The 19,740-nt window shown below is 42.0% G+C and overlaps 2 protein-coding genes across 3 annotated transcripts; one reads left to right on the top strand and one right to left on the bottom strand.

The window, feature by feature from the left end:
* The first annotated feature begins 1,047 nt into the window (after window positions 1-1,047).
* Window positions 1,048-14,575, top strand: Taz (tafazzin, phospholipid-lysophospholipid transacylase). The gene is made up of 5 exons (XM_028319354.1): window positions 1,048-1,283; window positions 4,003-4,128; window positions 10,551-10,699; window positions 11,298-11,572; window positions 11,888-14,575. Exons 1-5 carry the CDS (start codon window positions 1,169-1,171, stop codon window positions 12,117-12,119), a joined length of 897 nt encoding a protein of 298 aa, XP_028175155.1. The 5' UTR covers window positions 1,048-1,168; the 3' UTR covers window positions 12,120-14,575.
* Window positions 14,576-15,774: 1,199 nt separating this feature from the next.
* Edc3 (enhancer of mRNA-decapping protein 3) lies at window positions 15,775-19,064 on the bottom strand. 2 transcript variants are annotated; one of them, XM_028319353.1, is made up of 6 exons: window positions 18,767-19,064; window positions 18,477-18,625; window positions 18,076-18,219; window positions 17,584-17,804; window positions 16,801-17,380; window positions 15,775-16,452 (listed from the first exon to the last, which is right to left on the bottom strand). In XM_028319353.1, exons 1-6 carry the CDS (start codon window positions 18,919-18,921, stop codon window positions 16,223-16,225), a joined length of 1,479 nt encoding a protein of 492 aa, XP_028175154.1. In that variant the 5' UTR covers window positions 18,922-19,064; the 3' UTR covers window positions 15,775-16,222. The 2 variants fall into 2 exon arrangements, with proteins under 2 accessions (XP_028175154.1, XP_028175153.1); XM_028319352.1 differs by having other exon boundaries at window positions 18,076-18,246.
* Between the last annotated feature and the right edge of the window lie 676 nt (window positions 19,065-19,740).

Raw genomic sequence — 19,740 nt, forward strand, 5'->3', positions numbered from 1 at the left:
CCTGTGTAAGTCCAACTCGCACTTGGCCAGTTTATGATATTGGCCTTTTTACCAATCTTGTTATTCCCAATACGTTCCAGTAGTAGCGCAAGGCATGCGGGTGAGATGAGTGTCCTTTGGCAATGAGAACAAAAACTTAATTGAATAACATTGAAAAGTTTTTTTTTCTTCTTCAAATGAAAAGTAACCTAGTTAACTAGTCCTAAGTTACTTACCTATTCTTGTAATTTTCAACATCATGTTCAGGAATCTGTTTTCCTGAGCGCAGGTAACGGCTGCTATTTTCTTCTTTTCCATATTATTATGTGTGGGTCTCTCTCTGAAATGATTTCAACCAAATCTATATTTACCTTGCCAAACATAATTAGCTAATAAACAGCACAGTCAACACTTTTAAGTTATTTAATTTACTTTTACCAAGAACCGTTATCTTTTGAACATAAGTCGCTAGGTTAACTTTTCATGTATTGGTTAAAATTACGCGCTTCACAACCATTGCTAATAAAATGACCAAGTTTTAGTTATGTAGGTAATTTAATGTTTCTGTTTAAAATTATATTTTAATTTAAGGTACCTACCTACCTGTACTGTCCTGTACATAGTAGCAGTAGGTAGCAGTAGATATAATAATTTTTCTAACCTCTGGAGAACTTAGAAGTCTATTGGAGACTAATAGAAATAGGTAATTTCTTTTTGTAGTACCTACCACTACCTACACAACTACCTACTTTATCTTTTTTTTTTGTAATAAGGTTCACGCGGCTTGCACATTTGCCATTATCAAGTTTTTTATTTAGAGGTGTCTATTTTTTGGAGACTTTTTTCTCTGTTATTAAATAGTTTCTCTATCTTTTAAACTGTGTTTTATATCCCAAAATTTCATATAAATGTAGTTTTTATTATTTTCTAGCACAGCCTTTTAGATTATTTGTAAAATAAGCTCTGCGTGTAAAGAAACAGGCACAGCCAACGATGAATGAATGGTGAACGAATGAGTGAGCGGAACAGGCAGCATTTGTCTCTAATGTCATTGTCATTTGAATATCATTCATTCTTTCTCAAAGTTGCACGAGTGTCGAGTTGCGAGCGCAGAATTGATTTTATTTAAAGTTACTCACAGTAACAATGTTAATGTAGTATTTGCGAGTGTTGTCCACGTTACGTGACTATGGGCTACGATATCGGCTGGATCATCCCGCGCCTGCGAAGCCCGGGCAGGTTGTGGTACTGTGCGAGCTCTATCACATTGGCAGTCGTCGGTTTATTTAGTAAGATTGTCATAGGTGAGCCCATTCATCAATTAAAATTATCTCATATAACACTTGTTAGGCCTCTCAAGTACTTTTTAAGAAAGTTTATGCCTTCATTTTGGTGATGAATTTATGTAAAAATATGTGATGTCAACTGGGTTCCTCGCATCGACGAAATTTGAACTGGTTGCTTACGATGCATATCATTAGCAGGTCATGTTGTACGCTAACGCAACAGTCCGTTTGCGCTGAGTTGCAGGGCTCATTAGCGCGTCGCGGCCTCTTCGACGAGGCAGCTCCAGCTATTAGACAATGCCCAATCATCTGTTAACCTAGATCAGTCGCCAAGGCTACGCTCAAAACTTCTTAACTCTCGGCTATTTATATTGCGGGACTGTGCATCAGTCGAGAGTACATGCCATTGATAATCACTTCGAATTTTGTATCATAATAAACAACTGATTTTATAATTAATACACACTAAACAGCTGATACTTGAACAAATACTTATTATATAAGTTGTTTACTAGTAAGTTATTTTGAAGAGAATTAAAAAATAAAAAAAGCTTATAAATCTATGAAAATTAAATTTTAATTTCTTGCTTAACACTTGAGGACTCGCGCCTTAATTTGTAACATTCATACTCGCTACCGGGTGCGCTGGACCCAGTATATAAAATCCTATGTATTTTTCAAAAACTCTTAATAAAAGTGAAAACTACTTTATCATAAGGATAATATGTTATAAACAAAGACAAAATAATAAACCAAATAGTCATATTTATTGTCTTTTTATAAAATAACAACTAATTTAAAAAATTGAAGGTTTTTTGGCAAAATGAAGGTTATTTTTTAAAATTTTTGTAATTAATTATTTAAAAAAATACCTTGTTTATTTTCGTAAACTACTATGATTTGCCTACTTATACCAATTAACAATTAATGAGAAATTTGTATAGAACATTAAAACATTCACATTGTTTACCGGGTCCAGTGGACTCAAAAACACATTTTTCGTCTGTAGCAATCACATGCAGTGGGCTATTTGACGATTATGACCGCTATTGGCTGTGCTACAATGTCGTGGAAAGGTACTAAGAGCAACAACATCGCAAACGTCTAACTTTAAAAGTTATTACACAAATATTGAAGAACTGGGTCCGTTAGACCCATTAGCGAGTCCTTAAGTGTTAAAATACTTAAGATTGAAAATGTCACTTAAAATTGAAGTTTTAAACTTTTACGTTCCATATCAATTAAAATAGTAAGACATGTATTATGTATCTAGGTATACCTGTTATATTACATTACACCCATATTATGGGTTTACATTATACTTCAGTCAACAAAGTAAATGCTATGCTAATGTATGTTTCTGAGATCATTAAGTCAAGATCGCTCCGAAGACACTGAATATTCCTGATACTTATGTTACAAAATTATTAATTTTAGTTAAGTTTTATATTTTACAAATAATCAATCTTTTCTCTTAGTTTCATCAATGCACAAATAATGCAGTGCTTTATTATAATCCAAACTAGCTGTGCCTGCAACTTTGTAGGTAGGTTTTAAATACTATAAAACTAACATTTTCGCAACTTTTTTCCTTACTGCTCAGCCCCTATTGACTACATGTTACATATAACCTAAAGCTTTCCTCAATAAATGGACTACCCAACAAATATTTTTTTCAAATCGAACCAGTAGTTCCTTAGGTTAGCGTGTTCAAGCAAACAAACTTTTGAGCTTTTATATTAGTTATAGATTCTCTTTATTTTCACAAAGTAGAATAAAACTATTGGCAGGTTTCATTAAGTTAGGTTCTGAAACGAACCTAACCGGTTTTCAGAATGTCTTCAGGAACCTACCTGAATTTTTCAGGAATTTCCGGTTTTTTGAAACCTAACCGGTTTTTAGTTGGGTTTCATTAAGTTAGGTTCTGAAACGAACCTAACCGGTTTTCAGAATGTCTTCAGGAACCTACCTGAATTTTTCAGGAATTTCCGGTTTTTTGAAACCTAACCGGTTTTTAGTTGGGTTTCATTAAGTTAAACTATTGGCAGATACAATAGAAAAATAATATATTAATTAAGTTACAGTCAAAACTCATAATCAGTCAAGTCAAAACCACTTAACTTCGCAGTGGCACTCAATACTACTTTTGACTGCAAAATCTGTCAAAAGTGATATTGACCAAGGGCATCAGTCAAAACCACTATTGACCGATTTTTGCAGTCAAAAGTGGTTTTGACCCATTATGAGTTTTGACTGCAACAGGTACATTAAATTAATTAAATAAACCAATTAGGTATTTGTGAATACCCCATTTGTTAGACCCCACTGGTTTTTATCTATCTACCCTCATTGTGTAAGTCCCCCTACCAGCATAATAAAGCTCTTTTAAATATCAACATCCTGTGAGCAAACTTTGTAAGGATTTAGTACGCGTCTATACTAACTCTTGACAATGCAGTTCTGGATGATTTTTCACTTCTCTCAAGAGATCTTACAGTTATTTCTACACATTTTCTACTATCTACTTTCTTACAGATCTTATACAGCACTATGATTGGGCTATAAAATTAATAAGTATTTGGGAGGTCTACTTTAAAACTACCATTTCAAAAGTTTGGAGAATCATGTATCTTGTAGAATGTGACAAGATTCATTATACTTTACAGACAACACACTCCCAGTAGGTATTGTAGTAAATGTACATTATATTAATCAATCTTGTCCGGTTTCGCGGCAGAGTTCCTTAACAAGACTACGGTGTACAACAAAGAGGCGCTGCAGCGCGCCGTGTGCCGGCCGCCCGGCGTGCCGCTGCTCACCGTGTCCAACCACCACTCCTGCTTCGACGACCCCGGCCTGTGGGGTGAGTGCTCCTGAACAGACGGCGGTGTACAACAAGGAGCCGTGTGCCGGCCGCCCGGCGTGCCGTCCTCACCGTGTCCAACCACCACTCCTGCTTCGACGACCCCGGCCTGTGGGGTGAGTGCTCCTGAACAGACGGCGGTGTACAACAAGGAGCCGTGTGCCGGCCGCCCTCACCGTGTCCAACCACCACTCCTGCTTCGACAACCCCGGCCTGTGGGGTGAGTGCTCCGAGCACATAAAACCTAGTTAACATATTTGTAAAATCTGACTACCTACTCTTTAAGTTTTCTGCTAAATGTAGTTTAACAGCTGAATGGTCATGCAAACGTTCGCATAACGTTGCGTGCGTGCACACGATACGCCAGTGGCCTGGTTAATCGCCACAAATTGCAATCTTTAGTCAAATGAAAAGTGGTGATATTTTTGTTCAAAAATGCTTATCACTGATAAACGTATTTTGTTTACCTGTTGAAGAGTTTTTTTCTGTTATTTGGTTTTACAAAAAATCATTATTATCTATGCTAAATTATAAATATTAAATACATACTCAGAACTACAAAAGGCTTTTGTGTATAATTTTTAAAACTGCTTCGATTTTCAACAGGTAACATAAGTAGTGCCCCGAATAATTATACTGATAAAGAATAGAATTTGAGTTATCTACGCCTTTAAAACTTTATTTCCACAAATTCCACATTACTACCTACTGTGTAGTAACGCGATGTAGGTGACTTCTCGGGGTGACACCCTTATTTTTATAACATATTAATCTACGTAACGCAAGTAAATTAATTCAAAATTGTCCACGTAATCTACTCTACTTACATTCTAACACGAACACAATGACCCAACCCAAGCCTGACTGGGTACATTTATTAGTTTTCTAGTCAGAAATAAATGGAATACGTAGATTTATTCATAGACTATGAATAAGTACACTTACTTGTATTCATGAAATATGTAAAAGTAGCTATAACAAATATCATTTTAATAAATTGATATCTGCAAAGGTGATATAGAGTTGATCGGGTGCTCACAAAGGGTTTGCTCGGATCGTATAGGATAAAAGGTCGAAGGTTGCATTATTGCGTCACCTCACTCGACTCTCGACTGGGTACTATACTCTAAGCGCGCGAATGATAGTGCTCAGCTTCGTCAATTCACTGATGGAATATAAACATAGACCTGTAATCTCACCTTTTGTGGTTGTTCCTTAGCTGCTATCTGTGTATCGCTATTATGCCAATCAGTAATGACTGTAGTATGCAATGGCATAAAGGTAAACATCTACGATTTTATTATATGTTGTTAGGTTCCTTGAGAGAAGTTTACATTTAAGTTTGCAACCCTGAAAACCATGTGCTTTATGGTGCTCATAAAACGGGGAAATTTTGTTGCTTCTGGTGGAACTGTCTTGTTAAAGTCAAATCAATGATAGATAAGTTATTAAACTAATCCTAAGATTACATATAAGCTCCGTAAACCAGGGACCATTTTTCTTATCTGATATGAACGTAAACAATCAAATAATTAGTCCAGTAGATATCTACCGTAATATAATTATAGTTACTATCACTAACGACGAACCTTGTAATGACGATCCCACCTCGGGGCGTGTATGAGAGCCCCTGAGACTAATCAAAAGTTTACGAAAACGGTACTCCTGTCTCCTACCGAACTAACTCGACACTTGATGTGCACATCTCGCGCTCCCCGGTTCATAATCCACTTTGATATGAAGTTGAGTAATAGAGATAAAGTTATCGTTCCACGTCATTCAAATTCGTTATTTTGTACTTGATTATGAGCCTCATGCATTCTTTTGTTAATTTTTGAATGAAATAAATGTAAACTGATGACGCACGGCCATTGTTTTACATTGATGATTTGATGAAAGTCAAGACGAGTTCATACGACGAGTGAGGTTCTCGACGCGATCACCCCTCGCCTTCGCAGGTTCGAGACTCTTGCGGCACCAAGGATGCCAAAGTCAATATCTAGCAGTGATTGGGTTGCCATTGCGCAACTGAAGGATGAACGGCCCGAAATTCCGCCTATTGCGAAACTTGTTTACCTCCTGACTCGGTAAGCCACTGACCGCGATCGCAACAAACCACGAACGGCGCAATAAATAAATATGTGACCATTGTATTGGCGTCTAAAACATATCAGTCTTTGCGGCGTTATCCGCTCCTTTAGTTATCTTGGTCTTCCGTCTGCAATCAGCTGGCACATATTTCATTATGACGTCTCCCTCCGTGGTCACCGGTTTGTTTACTGATATGCGTAATGCATTACATTTACATACAGATACGATGTTATTAAACAAAGAAAACAAGCACTCTGCACAATAGCCTTTATTCTGTATTAAGTGAAAATAATCGAGAGCTATTCTGGTAAAATAAAATAAACAACAAATATACCTACTAAAGGTAAAATTATTATGGCGTGTTAGACGTGTGAGGCGGCAATCGAGGAACTGTTTTATTGGGTTACTTTATCGCCGTTATGAATGGTGCTCGTTGCGTCAACAGAGGACGTAGTCATTTTCGTTACGTATTCCGTAAACTTGCTCTAGGCAGTTGGCCGTCCTTCGACGTAGCATGGAATTTTACATATTAATATTTTGTAACTTTAACAATGACTGTGAGTTTTATTAATAAAAAAAAAACATCAAAATTGCATTATCATGCAAATGCATTTCGTTACTTACCAAAGTTACCATGCTTTCCTCAGTCAGTTTTAATGTCTACGTCTATTACATAAAATGACAGGACAAATGGTTGCTTAAATTAATTATGTAACCAAAAACGTATTTTATGTTTGTTACAGTGTACATTTTTTTCTTAAACCCTTTTTCTCTCATTCCACTGCGCCTTTAATTTATTATTTTAACTCTGCTGAAATTTCAAAAATCAGTATTGTCGAGTAGGTACTTATTAAACTAGCATGATGAAACAGTCGTAATAAATCCCATCCCAACTAATATTATAAATGCGAAAGTAACTCTGTCTGTCTGTCTGTCTGTCTGTTACGCTTTCCCGCTTAAACCTCGCAACCGATTTTGATGAAATTTGGCATAGAGATAGTTTGAGTCCCGGGAAAGAACATAGGATAGTTTTTATCCCGGTTTTTGAAACAGGGACGCGCGCGACAAAGTTTTTCTGTGACAGACAAAATTCCACGCGGGCGAAGCCGCGGGCGGAAAGCTAGTAAAGTATAAATTGCTTGTGTAAGGGTTTAGACAACTTTCTGCCAAGACAGGGTAACTACTTATTCGCAAACTTGTATGACTGGGCACTTGGGCAGGTGTCTCCACGGTAGCTAATAACTGTTTACTAGCTTGTTGGATCAAGAATAATAATAATGTCCATTAGGTTTACCTGTGTGTCACAATTTTTTTAAAGAATATTTGTAATTTATAATACAAATTACTATTGTACAGATTATTTGGCGCTTATTGTATTTGGGTAAAGATTTAGTAATCTATGCAAGCATAATGTTGACAAATAGAATTGTATTTTTTTATTTCATAATACATAGCTAATATAAAAGTAATAATGTACTCTATGTAGATAACCCTAAGTCTCAAATGGATTACTTGAGTGATCGATGTCGTAAAGTAATGTAAATACTATACCACATTAGTATTCTATGACTTCAATGACCTTCCGTATAACGTAAGCAGCAAGTGTCTTGAAAGTAGATGCTTGTTTGTTCCTACTCACAAAAACCCAAGTTGCGGCGCATACCTGGCGCAGCGTGCTGTTTGTGTCGCTGCGTGGTAAACAACGTGCGCGTCCGTCAGCCACCTTTAATATGAACCTGCGTGCTGACTGTCGGTGCGCGTTGGTGGTTCGATTAATTCGCTCTGCTGCTGCAGTGCCCATGCCAGACTGATCATTACCAACCAGAGCGCGAAGCAATCGCCAGTGACGCGATCTGTTTATAGGCACCTATTTATGTTAGCAAAGAAATCAGAAATTAAAATCACACTCGTTACAATGAGCATCACTATATTCTGAAAAAGTAAGGCTGGTGTCTGAAAAAGGTACAATGTAGGTACCTATTAAATATCAAATCGAATGTTTATTTGTGATTTCTTATCATGATTTATGTGGATGATAAGTTATTTTAGAATAGGTAAGTAAATATTATGTTGTGTTACATTGTCGGTAACCCAAGACAAGTCATGAATTAAATTTTAACGATCAAAGTACCGATGCTAAAATATACGCATTAACTCATAAACCTAAAAAAATATTGAAACTCCATTAACAATATTATTCGGTGGCACAGAATATCGTTAGGTAGTTTGCCTCTGCCTTATGGAAATGGAAAGCGGTTCCAAAGTAATGAGCCAAAGTACGAGGAACATTTCTCAATACAAGTATGAACATTACTCAATAGTTTCCGTCAGTCTCCTCTTTATGATTTTGTATTTAAAGATGCGTTTCATTTTCTATTATATTAAAGTGTTACTTTTATTACGGAAATGCGAAATAGGCATTAGCTACATAATTATGAGTTAGTTTAGCTAGCAAATGAACATCTTGCTCGAATTGGGTATTACCAGAGCGGAGTGGCAACCCTTGGCTCCTCTAGCGCGTGGCCGTGCGTGCGGCTGTTCTCATTGGCTTGTATGAGGAAACATTATGCAAAAACTGGAATGTTCAAATGACTCACAATTTTCTACTAATTAAGGGAAACTTGTAACATCTTACTTTTCTCAATGATTTTCACCCGACTGCGCCAGGAGGGTTATGCTTTTTTTTTTTATGAGCTCTCGTCTCCTTTGTTGTATGTTGATCAAGGCATTACTAGCCAAGTAAATTAACAGGTAATGTAACCTAATTATTCAATCTCGACAACGGTGCTGTAGAGTCATTCGGGGTAACAGCACGCGGTGGGTAAAAGTACGCGGTGGTCCGATCTCCGACAGGAGTGGAGGAGCCGAGAACTGTGTTTGTAAAATAGAGTGGCGCTACTGTCGCCGTTTAGGAGCCACGTGCCGCACTANGTAGGGTTAAAACTAATTAATCTTGATGGAAATTTTTCTTAAATAGTGAAAATTTATTAAATATTCTACAGATTTAATATCATAACATGCCAATTATACAATTCTTTATAGGTCTGGGAGGCCATCAAAAAAAAAGTGCGTGCTCTTGACCCGAATGACTCTAATAAAACCTGAGATCTTCAATAACAATGAGGGCTATCGTTTTTATACTTAACAGTTGGCACCCCTGGCGATTGACAGGACCTTACTCTACAGTGGCGCCATCTTGATGAGTGCAATTGCGATAGTCCTCCTACCACTTTAGCGCTCACCAGTTGGTGCCACTGTCTTCGCTACTAGCAAGTGGCAGGACCTTACTCTACAGTGGCGCTAACTGGTGAGCGCTAAAACGATAGCCCTCATTGACCGACGACCTCATAAAGCATGAAGGCGCTGGATGCGCTACCAACCGGTTAATATGGAAAACATAGAGCATGTTTAAGATTGGACGTCCTGAGGCTGAAATGATGATGATTCTAAAATTTTCGTTAGTGAAATCAGAAACTTCCTTGTACAACTAACACAGACAGTCTCGCGGCATTCGGGCCGCTGATTGTTTCGTATCGGTGAAGTCATTGTTATCGGTTGCAGGCATAGAGATATAGAGAGATGCCAACTAATGCGCTGAGTTCGAAACTCAGTATCTCATTAGAAATTCACACACAAAGTAATCAAAATATGTGCTCATTATCCACTGCGGTATCAGTCAGTCTCAGTACTCAACGTTCGAATAATCTTTAGTGCTGCTGCTATCATCATTGCTTTCACGAGAAATGTGTTCTGATTTTGGGCATATTGCCGCGACATCGGCCCCGCCCCCTTCTCACATTAAAAAAACTAAAACTCATTAAAACTCATTTATTTCTGTAAATAGGCTTAAAAAAAGCACTTTTACACGTCCCAGTATTAACCCTACCACTGCTTCAGGACAATAAATGGGCCAGTGCTGAGAAGAAGCAGCGCAAGAAACTCAGTCACTATTGTCAGCCTCTTTTTCAAAGGTTTACATGCTTTAAAATGTACAAAGTTATAAATATTTATGCGAGCTAGGCAGTAACGTATCCCAAACATTTTTATCTTTTAAATAATCATCGACTTTATAGTAGCCCTTTTTCATTAAGGTACTTTTAATATGTGCTTTGAATTTATGAATGGGTAGTTCTACAACAGTTTGTGGTAATTTATTAAAGAATTTAATACATTTTCCCATAAATGAATTACCAATCTTATGCAATCTGAAATTTGGAACGGCAAGTTTATTTTTGTTTCTTGTATTAAAGTTATGCAAATCGCTCTTTTTCGTGAATTGCTGTATATTTTTGCGGACATCTCCCTTTAGTTCCTGTGACGTGTGTTTGCAGGCGTGCTGGACTGCGTGACGCTGGTGCGCGGGTCGCGCATGCGCTGGTCGCTGGCGGCGCACGACATCTGCTTCACCAACGCGCTGCACTCGTACTTCTTCGCGCTCGGCAAGTGCGTGCCCGTCGTGCGCGGCGCCGGCGTCTACCAGGTGCGTGCGCCTCCTTTGAACCTCCATTAGTTTTCGTTCAACTCGAACGAAGCATTGCCTAACTTGAGTACCTAATTGGTATGTTTCGCTAAACTTATTACCGTATTTATTGATGAAAGTGATTTTCAACCGACTTCAAAAAAGGAGGAGGTTCTCAATTCGACCCGTATGTTTTTTTTTCTATGTTTGTTACGCGATAACTCCGCCAATTATGAACCGATTTGAACAAATCTTTTTTCGGCGTATAGGTAATACCTCAAGGGTGGTCCCATTTAAATTTAATAATAGAAAAAACAACCCTCAAGGGTGGAAAATTGGGGATGAACTTTTTTATACGCAATATCTCCGCCGATTATAAATCAATTTGAACGATTATTTTTTTGTTGAATAGGTATTATCAAAAGGGTGGTTTCATGCGAATTTGAAGAAAATATTTCACCCCTAAGGGTGGAAAATTGGGGATGAACTTTTTTATACGCAATATTTTTAATTTTTAGTTTTTTTTGTGTTCACGCATTTGAAGTCGGTTTTATTTTTTTAAAAAGTTAATATTTAAAAAAATAGTTTCGAACGTTCAGAGAATAAATTGGTTTCGCAGCCAGCGATCGACTTCTGCGTGGAGCGGCTGGAGCGCGGCGAGTGGGTGCACATCTTCCCGGAGGGCCGCGTGAACGTGGACAAGGAGCACATCCGCTTCAAGTGGGGCGTGGGCCGGCTCGTGGCCGCGTGCGCCGCGCCGCCGCTCATCGTGCCCGTGTGGCACGAGGGGCTCGACCGCGTGCTGCCCAACCAGGAGCCCTACCTGCTCAAGTTCCGCAAGCGCGTGTTCCTCAACGTCGGCGAGCCCATTCAGATCGATCATCTCTTAGATAGGTGAGTCGCTCGGTCGGCGGCGTTCGATGTTTTCGTCGCCGAATCGACCGGCGTTCGCGACACCTCCTCCTCCGTCAAAATCAAAATCAAAAATATTTATTCAGTTTAGACCACAAGTGGCACTCATGAACGTCAATAGAAAATAATAAAAAAAGAAAAGGTAGCCCTCGTGGGGCACTTCACATGTCTCCTTATCTTTTGGGCCCTACCGGCGCTTCGAGACAAACATAAAATATGGCAAGTGCTGAGAAGAAACGCCGGAACAAACTTCGACTTCCCCATCGTACCGACCCGCTCGATCGTTTTCTGCCGCAGGTTAAGAAAATCGAACGCCAGCGAGGAGGAGACGCGGAAGGCGATCACGGACCGCATCCAGGACGAGCTGCTGCGGCTGCGAGAGAGCACGCACGCGCTCATCCGGCGCGCGCTCGGCGCCGCCGCCGACTCGCTGCTGGAGCGGCCGGCGCCCGAGCCCGCGCCCGCGCCGCCGCCGCCCGCCGCGCGCCTGCCCAACGGCGCCGCGCGCGACAAGGACAAGGAGCTGTAGCGCGCCGCGGCGCGGCGGTGGCGGCGTTGACTGTAATTTATAGGTACGCGTGAACATGCAATATCAAAATGTTCGAGGTCCCACTTCAGTGGATGAGGATCGATAGGTTATTTTGCCGATGCGTCGTCCCTCTCCGCTCCGTGCGAGTGGCGTCGATGTCGCTTCGGAACTTTCTCGTGCGTATCCTTTCGGAGGCAGCTCGGCTTATGAACGGAAACTTGTACCAAACAAAAGTGTCGATTGTCGCATACGACCGACGCATATTTTAGTATCGAGCGGCATCGGCGTTAACCCGGTCACCTCTCCGCCGTGGGGCTGGATCATATCGAATCGATGATTCCGGGAGAATTTCGTAGGTAAATCCATAAATCAAATTTTTATACAAATCTTTACAATGTTATCGTTTGTAACTGATTTTAACCGTAGACCGTGGAGTAGTATTTGTAACGAATATACGCACAACCGATTGCGCGGGCGCAGCCGACGGCGGCCGGGTTCGATTCGATCGGCGGCGGACCGGGCGCCCGCGGTCCCGGCGGATCGATCGGGCGCCGCCCCCCGGTCGGCGGGTCGCATCCGAGGCGACGGCAGCGCCCGCGTAATTTCCAAAGGAAAGGCATGAAGTTTTTTCGTTTTAGTATTATTAGTTAGTGAATAACTCGGGAGGAGTCGCGGCCGGTCTGCGGCTTCGAGAGACCGCCGCTGCGAAAGAGCCCGCGAGCGGAGGTCTCTCGCGCGAGCGGGAGGCGAGCGACGGGGTCGCGGCGTGACTACCTCAGCTTCCCAACCGCACCCGCCGCGGCCTCGTCGCTGCGGCTCTCGCTCCGTCCGCGCCGACCACTCGGCGGCCAAAGTTAGGGCTATATTTCACCGGGACACCATGGGAGCGCAACCAGTCGCCGCTACCAACAAAATGTATACAGCGCTATAGAGAGTTACTCACCTGGTGTCCGTTTGGTTGCGCAAAGCTGCACACATTTTGTTGGTAGCCGGCGACTAGTTGCGCCGCCATGGTGTCCCGGTGAAATATAGCCCTTAGTGTTGTTCGCGCAGCGGCCGCGACGCGGGCCGGGCCACGCGGCGCTTCTCCGCTCGTCGCGTTGCATCCCGTCAGCGTGAGATTTTGACTTGCCAGTGAAGAGATCCAACCGAATCCAGTAATGCATGCAATTTTTCCGATACAATTGTTAGTGGTCCAATATAATGATAGGAGCGCCGCGTAGTTCCGCGCTGATTAGTTTATTGTAAGTAATATTACGTGGGAATGTTATCGATAAGGTGTCGTGTGTGCGTGTTCTGTGTCGTGACTCGTGCTCGTGCTGTGCACCCGAAGTGAATATTTTCTTGAGACTATACATACTCTTGCGATTTCGCTGTTCCTTTACACTCTGTTGATGGTGAACGTTTCACAAAATTATCACTGTTCTCGTGATTCCCCTGTAAATTTATACCTGGAGCTTCTATTTGTAGTTCCCACTATCAAAATAATTTTTATATCGAGTTTTTATCTATTTTTTACACAATTTTATAGTTGTATGGTTTACATAGGGTAACGTGCGAGGCGCCGAGAGTCCATCCGATTGTTTTGTTGGGTAGGCTCGCCGAGTTCGAGGCTCGCCTAGTGTGGCGTGTCTGCTTTGTATTGTCGTTGTTCTCTACTAGTGAAATTTATTTGTAATATAATTGTCGTTACCAGTGTGATGTGCTAATCGATGTGAACTGAGTATTTTGAACGTTATTCTACTAATCACTGCGATATTTTTCATAATATCTGTTGTCTTCCGCACATTTTTATTATTACAAATTGTTTATCATATGAATTATACTATGTGTACTGATTACTTACATAATTATGTAAGTAGTTTTAGGTAATTAATTTAAAATGCCACCTTGTCCTATAGATACCGTTAAAAGTTCTTTAATTTTTTTAAATCGTTATTAAAGTAATGAGTGCCATCTTACATTTGTCCGTCGCTATCGCTATGTTCCACAGAATATAGGACAAGGTTGTGTAGACTATGTTGATGGATGTGCTGCTTAACTGTTTCGGTACAACAGGCAAGGAAAAGCAGATTCATGGGCACTCTCCAATCGCAATCTTGAAATTAATGCTATATTGCAAACGCTATTGGGAGTTCCTACAGCTCTCCACTGGTTTGAACGACCTAATCTCGGGGCCAAACTTGTCATACAAAGCCATAATATTATTATTAGCAAATTTAGCAACATCAACATCGTCTGCACACATTCAAGTGTCGCATAATACTGTCGTTCCTATGTTCAGTCGATAAGTCCAGGGCTTGTATATACGAGAATTGATTAGTTGGCCACAATGGGTCGCAAATAACGTATTTTTTATTTGTTGTTGTTCTGTTGTCTGAACTAACTACATGGAAACCGCTTTTTGGATATCTAAGTCTATTTTATTAAAAAAAATAAATTGATGGACCTTACAACCTGATTTTTATTAAAATACTAGCAGACCCGGCGAACTTTGTTCCGCCTTAATGACAATAAATAAGCAGACTTTTTTTTTATTTCGAACGGGATAAAAAGTATCCTATGTCCTTCTCCTGGCTCTAAACTACCTCCCTGACAATTTTCAGCTAAATCGGTTCAGCCGTTCTTGAGTTATAAGTGGAGTAACTAACACGACTTTCTTTTATATAATAGATATAGATTTCTTATGTCACCAATTTCCTCAGGAGTTTATCTCTTGCGCACAGGTGTATAGTTAACTTAGGTAATTGATACAAGGGTATTTTAAATAAAATATTTCAGTTTTGATACCAACATTTTAATGTCCATTCAAAATTATATCTCATTTTATGTACAGTCAACGATTACCCGAACATCACATACAAATGATCTGTCATACAAATTCATACATCATTAGGAACAACTAGCTTCTACGTATTGTTGCGTAACGCTAAAGGCGGACACGGCCCGGGGGCCAGACCGCTTCGATTCTTAAACTTCAAGGACAGTCAACGGATTAAAAAAATAAATCCTTACATTAGACTTGAACAAGATTTGAGATTTCGTCGCACATACAATAATACAATATATCTAAATATAGAAATCTGGCGCTAAAATTTTACAAAAATATATAAATGGATTTCAGATTTTTAATTCGCGAGTAGGTACGCAAAGAACTAATGTAAAATAAATAGCACTAATTTCATTTTAGCCTATGTAAATGCTTTTCATATTATTAATGCGCCGTTTTGTAATATTTCTCTTACTTATCTATTTAAATTCCGAATTAACAATCCATAATATATCGAATATTGGAAAGTTTCGTCCAACAAACGGTTCGTTTCGGTGCCAAAGAAATACTATTTTTTGTACATTTATTGATATGTTAAATGAGGATCAGTACTGTTGTAGAAAATTCAATAAAACTAGTATCTACGTTAATCTTTAAGACATAAGAAAGATATATCTTTTTGAATTATCCAAATCGGACCATTACTTACGAAGATATTAAGTAATAAACATAGGCCNTCATTAATAGCAGTGCCTTCCTATTTTTGTGTGCTCTCGCACTCGCCAGATTGTTTTTCACAGTACGGGCAGAATAAAAATGTGGAGACCCTCGCTGTATACATTTTATTTAAGTTTTAAACGTGAAAACTGTTTTCATTCGATTTCATTTCGGCAACTTTTTAAAATAATTCCGTGGAACCCACCGAGACCGGGCGACGGACGGACCGCACCTCGTTTAAAGCGAGCCGTCAACTCGACACGGGGGACAACGAAAACCGACTCTCTCGAAACTGCAATCGGACGCCGATCTATTTCACTGAAAAAAATGTTCGGTTACTGCTTACACAACAAAAGTGACCACCGAACAAAGTGTCAACTATAACCAAACTAAGTCTAGCTCACTACAGAATTATTTGTTTCATTTACACAACATTTTGTTCCTCATAACCAAAGCGTTCGATGGTCGCTTGTTGTGTAACCAGTGACCAAACATTATTTTCAGTGTTCCATCGCGGGATCCGCGTCGAAATCGCGCCTCTTTTTCTGTCGTCAACAAAAGCAGCGTTTCAGTTCGGAATCGTCGTCGGCGACGTCCCCCGGGGCGCGGCGGGCGGTCAGGGCGCGGGCTCGGCGTCGGCGTGGTCGGCCACGTGCAGCGCCAGCACGGGCTGCGCGCCGAAGGGCGGGCGGTAGGCCACGCGCTGCTCGCGGAACAGCGGCGGCGGCGGCGCCACGTCCACCAGGTACACGCGGCCCAGCCCCGCGCCCAGCGCCGCCGGCAGCAGCGCCTGCACCGCCGCGCGGCAGCGCACGCCCGCAGCCTCCCAGCCCGCCTCGGGCGGCTCTGCGGGGACCGCCGCGGTTACATTATTATTATATTTTTTTAACCTCGACGAACGAGCATGGATCCAGAGGGGTGGCAGTCTAGGGGGCGAATGGAAATGCTTTGAAACGATCTGTCGGTAGGTTTTGAACACATCTCACTCAGAATAAACAGATCACAGATGACATTGAGGGTGTGGACCTTGTTTTAGAAGTGTCCCGTCATCACGGCCAAGAAAGAAATAATAGGGAAATTTATCATTACATACATAATTATTAGCGAAATCACCAAAGCTGAAGAAATCATGCTTTCGTGTATTAGTATTTTTTACTAATAAAATAAGCGACTCGGAAAAAGGGTGGTACTGACCGACGGCCACGGTGGCGGCGCGGGCGGCGCGCGCCCAGGCCAGCGCGGCGGCGGCGCCCGCGGCCGGCAGCGCCAGCAGCACCAGGTCGGGGCTGGGCAGCGCGTCCAGCGCGCCCGCCCGCACGCCGCTCAGCGCCAGCGCCGCCAGCTCCGCGTCCAGCTCGCGGCACGCGCCCTCGCCCGCCACGTGCAGCGCCACGCGCGCGCCGTGCGAGTGCAGCAGGCGCAGGCAGCGCGCGGCGGCGGCGGCGCCGGGCGCGGCGGGCGCGGCCAGCAGCGCCACCGCGGGCGTCTGGTGCGCGTTGCGCGGGTCCAGGCGCCGGCCGCCGCCCACCAGCCGCAGGCACACGTCGGCGGCGCCGCGCGCCAGCAGCGTGCGCGCGCTGTCGCCCAGCCCCAGGCGCTCCAGCCCGTCCCACAGGCGGCGGCGCAGCGCGGGCGCCACGGCCGGCACCAGCACGGCGTCGTCGGTCACGTAGTCCAGCGGCCCGCGCAGCTCGTCGGGCACGCGGATGGCGCGCCGCGCGCTCGCGCCGCCGCCGCCGCCCAGCACGTTCTCGTCGTGCCGCAGCTTGCCCGCCTGCCGGTTGCCCACGGATCGATTGTCAGTCCTCAGTTTACAAATAAGTTTTTGATATTCATGAATATCGGCCGTGCTGAGATAAAACGAGTATCGCAACTTCATTACGTAGTTGTGATCGCGTAAAGGTTGGTCATCTCTCAAATATTGACACACGCCGCGAAACATTCAGCCGGCGGGCCGGTTCCGAGCGCGGGGCTCACCTCGTCCGCCTGACGCACGAGATCCGGCTTGGAGTTCCTCATGCTCTCCCAGAGCGCGCGCTTGTCGAACAGCGCCAGGTTGCCCTCGAAGTCGAAGTCGTCGTCGATGGCGGGCGATGCGGCCTCGCCGAAGCACGCCTCGTTGCGGCGCCGCGCCTTCTCGTACGCGCCGCCGCCGCCGCCGCGCCCCTTCGGCGTCGTGCCCGAGTTGCCGTAGCTACCTGCGCAGGAAGTTTCGTGTATGGAGAAGATTTGGGTCCAAGTGTCACTTGTAATCATTTTAAGTCAGAAGGAGTAGTAAGTAATTGAGCAAAAACCTTTTGTTTTGTGCCTAGTTTTCATGAGCTTTAGGTTTTATATTTTTTTTATCAAAGTAAGTAATAGATAGCTGATGTCCATGAAAAATTTATTTAATTCAGAAAAAAAGGCCCATAGCTCAATTCTTTCAGCAATATTATCTCTAGATAAAGTTTGTGATAGTGTTAAACCAACCTGCATGGGTATTGTTCTTGTTATTATTGCGGTTCCCCTGTATCTCGATGGGCTTGCTGCGCGCCGGCGCCGGCGCCGAGCCGCCCGCGCGCGCGGCCTGCGCGCGGCTGCTGCTCGGCGCCACGCTCAGGCAGAACTGGTGCCCTGTGCCAAGTGGACTCGCATCTAAAGCTACATGATAAACTTTCAAAATGGCACCAAAGTGAAGCATATAATATTAAAGTTCCTATTAGGTAAATTCTTTTAATAAAAAGTGGACTGATTTTACAGTTACAGATGTCCCGGGACACGGTTACAAACTTGCAATTACTCAAACTAATTTAGTAAGAAGAATGTAGCACAAACATATCTAAAAATCTATATTATAATTATACCATGCAGGGTAGGAATAAAATACCTACCTGAATTTGTAGGATTAGCTTGCAAATTCTCACAAACAGTAGCTCGTTGACCTTTCTTATTATTTTTAGTGACCGCTACCGTGCTGTGGGTGGGTTCAGCAGGCTCCGGCCGCGTTTCGATGATCTTCAGGTCCCGGATGTCAGCAGCACTACACATAAATGATTATGTGCCCAACATAAAACTACACGTATCTATAAATATCTTGCGACATCCCATGCATCTGCCACAATATGAATACATACTGAATACTACAGTTTTTAAATGACACAATAAATAAAAACTAACTTACTTGAGAGTCACTTGCGCTTTGGGATAAGGAAAACCATTTCTAAATGCTTTTGTGAGGGTAATTGTGTTTCCATCTGCCTCTAAAATAGTTCCTTGATAACAACCCAGAGGCTCACCACAGTTGACAGAAACTGCGTAACCTATCCACTTCGCCATGTTTATAGTTGCATTTACGATATACTCAGACTTCTAAATATATTTAACAGCGATCTAAATAATAGAAATTCTATTTGCAAACAATTACTTAGAAATTACAGAAATACAGAATAAACGTGACTGACACTGACAGAACGAAACGAACGAATGAATGAATTAATTGTCAAAATGTGACATTATCGAACGAATGAATGGCGGAGCGGACCCGTCCACAGATATAGATAGATGCAGCATGTGAAAAAATTTGTATGAAGCCGAGCGTGCCACTTTTTAAACGTCATTAGTGTCATTTTAGCGAATTTTAGTGATTGCCGCAACGTAAAAATAATCGTAACATCGTACTGCATTCGCAAAGTCATCGAAAGATATCGTGTGACTCGGTTCGACAAATTAATTAATTCCGATAAAACTGATAATTAAACAGTACTGTACCGTTATTCGAAGCCTTTATAATGAGAGTAGTGTCTGTCTTTNATTTGTTAAATACAAAACCAAATACATCTTTATTTACCATTTTAAATAAATTAATTCTTACAAATCGTCAAATCTCGTTATTTTTTTTACCCTACCAGCGTTTCAAGACAAAAATTTGTCAAGTGCATGAATACACGGATCAGTGTGTGTCTTATTGTTATGAGTAAGTACGGTTCCTTGGGATCGGTATGAGTGCACCACATATAAGGACCATCGTTTTAACTCTTAAGAGTACATCGCAGGATATGTATTAAAAACAATGCTACTTTATACTTCTTCTACTTTATTCTAATTAATTATTTGTTGCTTGTGCTGTTAATTACAACTCTCAATCCGTAAATAATT

This window comes from Ostrinia furnacalis, unplaced genomic scaffold, assembly GCF_004193835.3.
Source record: "Ostrinia furnacalis isolate ACB-3 unplaced genomic scaffold, ASM419383v2 OfSCF7173, whole genome shotgun sequence".
Classification (NCBI taxonomy): domain Eukaryota; kingdom Metazoa; phylum Arthropoda; class Insecta; order Lepidoptera; family Crambidae; genus Ostrinia; species Ostrinia furnacalis.

What these genes read in the sequence shown, in the direction of transcription:
- Taz (XM_028319354.1), top strand. Translation starts at nt 1,169, where the DNA reads ATGGGCTACGATATCGGCTGGATCATCCCGCGCCTGCGAAGCCCGGGC. An exon ending in CGACGACCCCGGCCTGTGGG is followed by an intron (nt 4,129 to 10,550) that starts GTGAGTGCTCCT and finishes GTGTGTTTGCAG; the next exon opens with GCGTGCTGGACTGCGTGACG. An exon ending in ATCGATCATCTCTTAGATAG is followed by an intron (nt 11,573 to 11,887) that starts GTGAGTCGCTCG and finishes TTTCTGCCGCAG; the next exon opens with GTTAAGAAAATCGAACGCCA.
- Edc3 (XM_028319352.1), bottom strand. Translation starts at nt 18,921, where the DNA reads ATGGCGAAGTGGATAGGTTACGCAGTTTCTGTCAACTGTGGTGAGCCT. An exon ending in AAAGCGCAAGTGACTCTCAA is followed by an intron (nt 18,626 to 18,766) that starts GTAAGTTAGTTT and finishes ATTTATGTGTAG; the next exon opens with TGCTGCTGACATCCGGGACC. An exon ending in CAAGAACAATACCCATGCAG is followed by an intron (nt 17,805 to 18,075) that starts GTTGGTTTAACA and finishes CTTCCTGCGCAG; the next exon opens with GTAGCTACGGCAACTCGGGC.